This window comes from Vigna umbellata, chromosome 1, assembly GCF_029865625.1.
Source record: "Vigna umbellata cultivar VRB3 chromosome 1, Vumbellata_1.0, whole genome shotgun sequence".
NCBI classification, from domain to species: domain Eukaryota; kingdom Viridiplantae; phylum Streptophyta; class Magnoliopsida; order Fabales; family Fabaceae; genus Vigna; species Vigna umbellata.
In genome coordinates this window covers 82,875,155-82,884,204 of record NC_142165.1, presented here as the reverse complement: position 1 = coordinate 82,884,204, position 9,050 = coordinate 82,875,155, and the positions used below count along the sequence as shown (strand labels likewise).

General features: G+C 35.3%; 2 protein-coding genes and 1 pseudogene across 2 annotated transcripts; 2 read left to right on the top strand and 1 right to left on the bottom strand.

The window, feature by feature from the left end:
- Positions 1 to 2,012: 2,012 nt before the first annotated feature.
- LOC124826090 (lectin 7 pseudogene) lies at positions 2,013 to 2,792 on the bottom strand (annotated as a pseudogene).
- Positions 2,793 to 3,378: 586 nt separating this feature from the next.
- On the top strand, positions 3,379 to 4,206 carry LOC124826100 (lectin 5-like). Its single transcript, XM_047298859.2, has one exon. The coding sequence runs from the start codon at positions 3,379 to 3,381 to the stop codon at positions 4,204 to 4,206; it is 828 nt and encodes a 275-aa protein (XP_047154815.2).
- A 4,049-nt stretch (positions 4,207 to 8,255) lies between these two features.
- On the top strand, positions 8,256 to 9,050 carry LOC148206614 (lectin 7-like). Its single transcript, XM_088108288.1, has one exon. The coding sequence runs from the start codon at positions 8,256 to 8,258 to the stop codon at positions 9,048 to 9,050; it is 795 nt and encodes a 264-aa protein (XP_087964414.1).

Below are 9,050 nucleotides of genomic sequence, written 5' to 3'. Positions count from 1 at the left end.
TTTTGAAGGGAAAACAATATTTTATTGTTATTTCAAACTAGTTGTTGTATAGTTCATAATTGTGTTGATATTAGTGCGACCCAATAGAGGACGAATGATATTTTTGGAAGAAGAAGGTAGAAAAGTGAAAGCTAGAGAAGAAGGTTACTTAACCGAACTGAGGAGAATGATGTTCTAATACTAATGACTAAACTCAATCCAAAGGATGGACGATGTGGAGGCTATTACTTTAAGTAAATTTACTCTAATTTCAACAAGTTGACCTATTTCTGCATGAAGATTAAGTAGGAGCAAGAGTTATCTTTGGTCGAAGTCTATCTTCACCAAAACTGGTTGGACTTCGTTATTAACTAGTCATTAACAGATCGAGTTGGCACTTTAACATACACTAGACATCTAGAGACTGACTTAAAGAATTAGGCTATAATTTGGGCCTAAGTTCGTTTAATTAGGTTAAATTTTATTAACCGATAGTGTTGTATATGAGATATCGATTAAAAGAGCAATCGATTTTTTTTTCTTCTGTTTAGGACTTACAGTTTTTTCTTACCAGGATAGTAGCTATTAAAAATGACTTATCAATTATTTACATGCTAAAAATTTTATAAAAAATTATATTTGTACTTCTATCCGTATTTACATATTGATGCATTCTTATATCTAATCTAGAGCTGTGAAAACAGACCATCCGACCCACCACGGGTTAGTGGGTAAACGGGTTGGCTCACTGCTTCGTTTAATTATAATTTTTTTAAATAAAAAAATTACAAACTTTCTATAATTCAAATATAAACAAATTTCACTTCCAAATTTCACTCTCGACATGAGCGTTTAACAAGCAAAAACAAAATAATAAATATTTTTTATAATTAAAATTAAATTTTAATAAAATAAAATTAGGTAGGTGGGTTGGTGGGCAAACCCAGTCCACCACGAGTTCAACCCGCATGAGCCGGGTTTAAATGAGCCGGGTTGAAATCTGACTCGCATAAAAAAATACAATTTTTTCAAACTTAATCCGACTCAAACCCGTGATGAGTCGGGTTAACTTCCGGGTTGTGACCCATTTTAATCATTGATAGAAATATTACACTTCTCATAATTAACATAGTGATGGACTCATTTAATAGATTGTCTAATAAAAATAAATATGTGTATCAATTATTATTATTATTATTATGAAATAGTTATATTTAAATAATAACTTAAACAAAAGTTGAATGGTAATTATAAATTAATTAATTTTAGTAAGATGGGAATAAAGAAAAAAATATTGTTAGAGGAATAACATTCTATTTTTATTAAAATGTTATAATAACTTTGGTATGCTGGTGATGGTTGGTTGTGATGGTAATGGTCACTGCAAGAAAAAATATCAACTTAGAGTTGGCTAAAAGCTTATGTTACCAATGAAAAGTCAACTCTACTACACATGACTAATGTAATTTTCTCATATTAATCAATATTTCAGACAATTTTCTGAGTGTCTTATGGAAAAGCTAAAGGGTCCCTTCCTAGTCAACTTTTCCAATAGCATGGATTTCCCAAAGGCTGCTGGTAATAATTAATCTTTGATTTTCATTTCTTAAAATTCAATAAAAGGAAAAACTACATACACGTGTGTGTGTTTTTTTATTTATTTATTAACCTCTCTTTTATGTTTTGTTCAGATTTTAGGATAAGATAGAATAAAAAAAAGAAAAAAGAAAAGAGAAAATAATATCATATAAATTAGGAAAGAAAAAAATAATTAGATTTATTTATTTATTAATATTATATTATATTACATTAAAAAATGTAAATATTAATTATCTTTTCATTATATAATAATAATAAAGTAATAATAAGAATAATTAATATAAAAATTGAAAAGTTTTATTATTATAAAGTATTAATAAAACAGGTATTAAGTGATTATTATTTTAAAAGATAAGTGAAAGTAAATCATGATTGATGACTCATTCCTATGCAACATAAGTATTTGATATCATCTCATAGCAGACGCCATTTTCCTAATTGAAGCTAGAGCTGAAAGTCCAAGATAGAATCTTGTGCAGCTCAATCAGCTGTCCCGTGGCACCGGAGAACCCAACGCTGACCCATTCAGGCAGAACGGTCGTCAAATCAATCACGTGCCCAATACTAGGTCCGTCGTTACTTACGACCGCGCTTAAATTTTGTGCCACAGGATCATAGGCAACGGTAGCAGATACTGTTGCAACCCCAAGCTGTTTATTTTCCCAGGCCACTGTTGTTACAGAAGAAATGGAGTTAATATCAATGCCTATGTGGGGAAAAGGAGGGTCCCATTCATCTCGGTGCATGTCAAATTCAATGGCAACTATATGGTTTCGGCTGGTGTTTTTTAGAGCGGTGTGGGGACTGAAAAGTCCGAGGTATCCACCAACTGCATCACGGGGCATGTCAGAGCGGAACGGTGCAATGAAGAAAGAGATCCCCTCGCCAAAATCTAAAGTTGGAGCGTTCAGTATCTTAAAACTGAAGGTAGTGGTGAAGCTTGCCGTCTTACCTGTTTCTGCATCCCAAAGACGCACCGGTAGAGCATAGGTGGCTCTGCCAGCACTGTGGAGCACGATTGTGCCGTTATTCAGGACTTCTGTTAGTTCTATTACACCCGTTGATGCAAAGGCATCGCCTTGGAAGCTTAAAAGGGTGTTAGCGTATGGCCCTGAAAAATTGGGGAAATTGAAAGATGTGTCTGAACTGCGATGCAGCATTAGGAGCGGGATGAGGAGCAGGAAAACGGGCTTTGTGTTGTACAAAGCAGCCATGGCTTGGAGAATGGTAAGTGTCAATCCACTAGCTAGATATACACAAAGAGGTTTTTCTGAGCTGAGAAAATGAAATTATGTGCAGGATAGGAAATGGCCAAACTATTTACATAGTTTTTACTAGACAGCGGATGAAGGGTGATTAGAACAAGGGTGAAGTCTTTTTCACATTCACAAGGGAGAAGTCTTTTTCACATTCACAAGGGAGCAACTCATTTCAGTACAGTTAACGGTAGACATTTTTTTACTCATTTAGGTAAATATTTATTCATGATAAATTAATAAATATGTATGATTTTTTGCTTTTGTTGTGATCAAAGAATGACATATATTTAGGACAAGCGCCAGTAATCCAAAGTAATATTGACTAAAATCTTTCGAGAGAGATATATGAAGCAATCCTAGGATTTTTCACCTTTTATGTTTTGACCACACATTGCTATGTTAGGTGCATTGTTGGAAAATCATTTTTTATTGAATTTACTGATTTAGAACGGATCAGCCAGCCTATATATAACTCGAATTTCTGGGTTTTGCCATGCACCACCATCAATTAAGTTTCAAAGTAATCTCTGGGGTGTCAACCATGGCTAAAACACGAACTCCATTTCCCCTTCTCATGATTTCCTTCTGTTTTGTGTTTCTTGTGAATAACGTGAAGTCAGATTCACTTTCATTCGGCTTCTCGAAATTCGAGCCAGGAATACAGTTCGACATTGGTTTCCTCGGCGATGCCCGTGTAGTAGACGGTGCAATACAATTGACTAGAAGAGACGGTGGATCATACGGCAATCCGATCATTCGCGAACACAGTGCTGGTCGTGCTGTTTACATTCCACCCGTCCGTCTCTGGGACAAAACCACAGGGAAACTTGCAGACTTCGAAACTGTGTTCACCTTCGTCGTTGATTCCGCTGGGTCACAAATCCACGCTGATGGCCTCTCTTTCTTCATCATACCATTCGATGCTGACCCGAGCGTTCCCAAAAATTCAACTGGGGGATACCTCGGACTCTTCACTCCCGAAACTGCTTTCAACGCCGACAAGAATCAGATAGTGGCGATTGAATTCGACAGCTTCGGAAATGAATGGGATCCCGAGCCTGTTGCCATTGCTCCGCACATTGGTGTGGACATCAACAGTCTTGAGTCTGTGAAGACGACAGATTGGCCTATTAATTCAGTTCCTGAAGGTTCGATTGGAAAAGGTAGCATTATCTACGATTCCGGGAAGAAAGAGTTGAGTGTGGGCGTTGTGTATGATACTCATCCCCCCACTGTTGTTGGGCTGTCGAAAACAATTGATCTGAGGGGTGTTCTGCCGGAATGGGTGAGAATTGGGTTCTCTGGTGCCACTGGTGACAGCGTTGAGACTCATGACATTCTCTCTTGGTTTTTCGCTTCACGTATCTAGCAGACTTACTTCCTCTAAAGAGAATAATGATCTGTAATAAGGAAGAGGGCCAAGTCTGCAATTCTGAGTTGTCAGTGTTTTATGGATTCTGCATGAGTGTTTGTGTTTTCCTCGTAAGCCCAAGCTTGGTGTCATTGAATTAATAGTCATGGTTTTTACTTTGTTAATTTTGCTTAACTTTTTTCCTTCCAACTAAAACATATAAGTAGAATGATATTTTAACAACTTTTTTTAATAACTTTTAACAATAGATTATGTAATATTATTTTATTGGTTCACATATTTGAAATGAACTAATAATAAGTTAAGAGTTGTTCTGAAAAAGTTGTCCAAAAAAATTATTAAAAAGACATTTTTCAACATGTAATATTTCGTTCTCTCTAACAAAATCATTAAAGGAATTCATACGTTCACATATTTCATATGTACATTGATATATTTCACTAAAAAATTTAAAGTATGTTAACAAATTTTTTTAACAATTTTTTGATAATAGATTATGTGTCAATATTTTATTTGTCTGTATATTTGAAACGGACCAATCACGAGCTACCACATAAACAGTTATAAAAAAGTTGTCAAAAAAAATTGTTAAAAAACATTTTCCAAAATTTAACTCCTTGATACTATCCTTGGTTACTTTTCATTTTTTCTTTTTCGTTTCTTATAACCATTTTATCTTACTAGTAAGTGTTAAATTATTTGAAATGATAATATTGGACTACTACCAAACACTCTTAAAAATGACCCAATTATAATTAACTTACCAAAAGATAGATACTTACTATAATATTTAAGTTAGTCTCGGGAAAGGGGGATTCGACGTCAAAATTGATGTATCCCAATAAGACGTCGAATCTGGATTGGACGTTGAATGTCAAAAATAACAAACGTCAAAAGCCATTTTTACAATAGTGCATGAAGGCTGACGTTGAACACCAAAGACCAACCGTTGAGTGATGGATTTACTAATGTGTCAAATTTTCCTATTTATTCAAACTTTCTTGAAACATTTGGGGTCTTTGGTGGTTTGGAGGCGAGATTGACTGCTTAAAGCTCATGGAGGCTGCGTGAGGCATGTGAGAATATCATATTCTCCCTCCTTGGGTCTCCTTCTTTTTCCATATTTCATTTTTGTAAGCTTTGAGGCTCTCCTTGGAAATGAAGAGTCAAACCCATCTTTTTTGGGATAAATGTAGTTATTGAACTCTCTTGTACCTTATAAATGCTTTGATTATATATATGCATCCTTTATAAATGCTAATTTCTTGTTTCTACTCTTAATGCTTGCGGGAATGAGGATGTTCTTAGCTTGATTTGCGGTTTCTTTAGGTTTTGGAAAAAATCCAGTGAACCCTAACCTAGAAAAAAGATATTTAGTGGGGATTTATGTCTAGGAATGAAACATGACCCATTAGTTGCCTAAAACCTTAGGTCCTAATATGGGTTCACTTGTTGAATGATCAAGGGATTGACGCTTAGTTAGAAAACCTCTCTCACCTATGGGATTAGGCTATGAGTGCTTTAGAGGGTTGACATTAGTATTTTGATGAACATGAGATGATTTCGTATGTGCAAGAGAGTGAAGCCGGTAAACATTACCCTTAGCATTGTCATTCATACCATTTACCCTTTCTCCACTCATAAGTGCCTCAAATTACCAAAGTCCATCCTTCTTTGTAAATCTTTATTTACTTGCATAATGTTGTAAATTCATGAACTATTTGTTAGACTAGATGAGTTATTAATCATACAATTGACTATGTTACATGAGTGTCTCTTGGGAAAATGATACCATGATTTTATTACTTGAACGATTCATTATGCTTGCCAATGAGCCTACCAAGTTGTTGGCGCTATTATCAGGGACTCGTGGTCAATACTAGACTATTGTGCAATTTCTAACCTATCTAGACTTTCTTCTTTTGTACATTCTCTACTCTATTATTGTAAATAGATATTATTTGATTTTGGCTGACTTGTGGCTTTAGCCTAATTATCTTTAGCCTCATAATCATCCTTTGTATATCTTGAGATTGAATTATAGTGACACAAGGAGACAACAAGCTTGAGCACAACAAGTTGCCCCAGATTCTCCAAGTGCTTTGTTGAAAGATTTAGCAGAGAGGGAGCAACAAATGAGGAAGCCTAGTCACCACTACTCTTTGATGGGAAGTAACGATCCCACAGTTCGCAAGACAATGGTGATTAGAAGTACGTTATGGGTGTCTGAAGATGTCAAAGCTAGTGGAAGGGCTGATTTGAAGGTTTTTTATTCTTGGAGAGCGAATTTCATGACTAGAAAATTATTCAAGAATGTTGGTAAGAAGGAGCACACCAACTGCAACAATAAAGCTTCATTGCTTCATCCGTCAACTCATGGCGTTAAACAAACGCTTCCTAGGAGGAAACCTAGTTTTCTAAGTTTACTTTGTTGTTTGATTTAGTTTTCATGTTGTGTTTGTGTTGTATATGTATTGGTGGCATGTGCAATGTATGTTTTTGTGTTGTTGTGGTGTCATGTTGTTTTCATGTGCATTAGTGACTTATATAATTGGGTTTTGTTCTGCATACATTATGTTGTGGCTGTATTTATTATGATTAATTCAGGCTAGTGTAGCTTGATTTGTGTGTCGGTGTCTTTATTAAGGTTTGAGTGTCAAAATGCAAGGTTTGAGAGGTTAAAACCATTGAAAATCACATCTGTTGCATTCCACCCCTTAGCCTTGCCCCACACCGCTCAACCTTGAGCCTTAAATGTTTTCTCTGGAACTGCAATGTTGAGCAGTGAAAGCTTAGTGCTGAGCGCCATATCAGTAGAGTACAAAAACCCATCGTTTACTGATATATCGCTCAACGATATCTTTCTAGCAGTTGTAGGGTGTTGTTGTATCTCGCCTTCGTTGAGGGGTACGTAGCTAGCACTCAGAGTCAACGTCCTTGGAAGCTAATGTTAATATAATATATGTTATTATTTTAATAATTATTATAACAATATTATAAAATAATAATAATACTAATATACAATTTGATTTAATATATTTTTTAACATATTAAATCTTATTAAAATGTTAAAACTAATTAAGTTTTTATTAATTTTAAATTAAAAACAAAATTTAGTAAAATATGTTAAAAGTTAACATAACATTTAACGATTTTCAAAAACTGTTGAAGGTTTGAACGGTTTTTAAAAATTGTTGAAAGCTTAAATGATTTTCGAAAATTGTTGAAAGCTTGAAAATTTTTCAAAATCATTCAAATTTTCAACAGTTTTTAAAAATTGTTTAGATCTTCAACGATTTTCAAAAACGGTTGAAGTCCTCATCAACAATTTTTTGATTTTTAATATATATTTTTGAAAAAGTTACCAAAAAAATAAAATCAAAATTCAATTTCTCAAAAACCAAGTTTTAATATATTTTTTTATAAAAATTATTGAAATAAGAAGTTAGAATTTGATTTTTAGAAAATCGAATTGTCTATGTAAATTTTAGTTACAATATGCTTTAAATAAATAAAAAACTATATTATATGAGAAAAAAGAACCAGATTCACCCAACCGCAGACCAAACCACCTATGAGACTAGTCATATTTCTATACTAAGATAAGAGACAAAAACAAGTTTTTTAAAGGAAAAAGAATTATATAGATTTTTGTACAATAATTTTACATAATACACGTATTTTTGTTTTATTGTAAAAAAAAATGTGTTAATATAAGATTCCCCTTTTGTAAATCCGTTATACGGTGCTTGGTTTTAATTTTACTCCCACTCTGCTAGTAATATATGGAAACTTGATTGCCTTCAAAGTCAGAATAGCATTGTATTTATCACCTTCACTGCTCCAAACACCGTCTAATGTGTCCTATTCAAGTCATTTGGCTTCTTGATAACACTCTTGCTGGCCGCGGGCCTGCCTCCATCATTTTCATCAACTTTTTGGCCTTTCTTCGTTTTCATTCCTAAACCCTCTACCATCTCTATATAAACCCAAACATTCTTATCAATCTATCATCACATTAATTTACTTCTTCAGACTTCGCAACCATGACCATCAACAACTCAAGAACTCAAACTCAAAACCTCGTGTCTCTTTTTACTATCATCATTTCCTTCCTCGGACTGACCCAAAACGTCAAGTCAGCTTCTTTTTCATTCCCCAGTTTTGGGTCCTACACAAACACCATTGCCCTCGAAGGTGATGCCTCTTTTTCAGAAGGGACCATAAAGCTTACACCTGTCACACAGAACAGCGCCGGCAGAGCGTCCTATGCTGCACCCGTGCACCTTTGGGATGCCAAAACTGGCAAGCTCGCTGGCTTCAACACAAACTTCTCCTTTGTTGTGGCGCCAAACGGTCCTGGGCTCTTTGCAGACGGCATTGCCTTCTTCCTCGCTCCGTTCAACTCCATCATCCCACAAAATTCCAGTGGTGGATTCCTTGGACTTTTCAGTCCTGACACTGCCCTAAACGTGTACCAGAACCAAATAGTGGCTGTAGAATTTGACTCCTTCAGTGGGAACCCCTGGGATCCTCCCTCTGCCCATGTAGGTATTGATGTTAACTCCATTTCTTCGGTGACAACGGAGGCATGGGAAACTGACATTGCTGGGAAAGTGCTTGTTGCATTCGCCAGTGTGAGCTATGATCCTGTGGAGAAAAGTTTAGACGTGCTTTTAACATACCCTGGAAGGAACGTGGCTGACACTAGTCTCTCGTTTGTGATTGATTTGAGGACTGTTCTGCCAGAATGGGTTAGGGTTGGATTCTCGGGAGCCACAGGACAATTGGTTGAAATACATAACATTCTTTCTTGGACCTTCACTTCCAGCTACTACTAG

Bases quoted from the DNA above. Each gene is read 5' to 3' on its own strand.
- LOC124826100 (XM_047298859.2), top strand. From the start codon at position 3,379: ATGGCTAAAACACGAACTCCATTTCCCCTTCTCATGATTTCCTTCTGT.
- LOC148206614 (XM_088108288.1), top strand. From the start codon at position 8,256: ATGACCATCAACAACTCAAGAACTCAAACTCAAAACCTCGTGTCTCTT.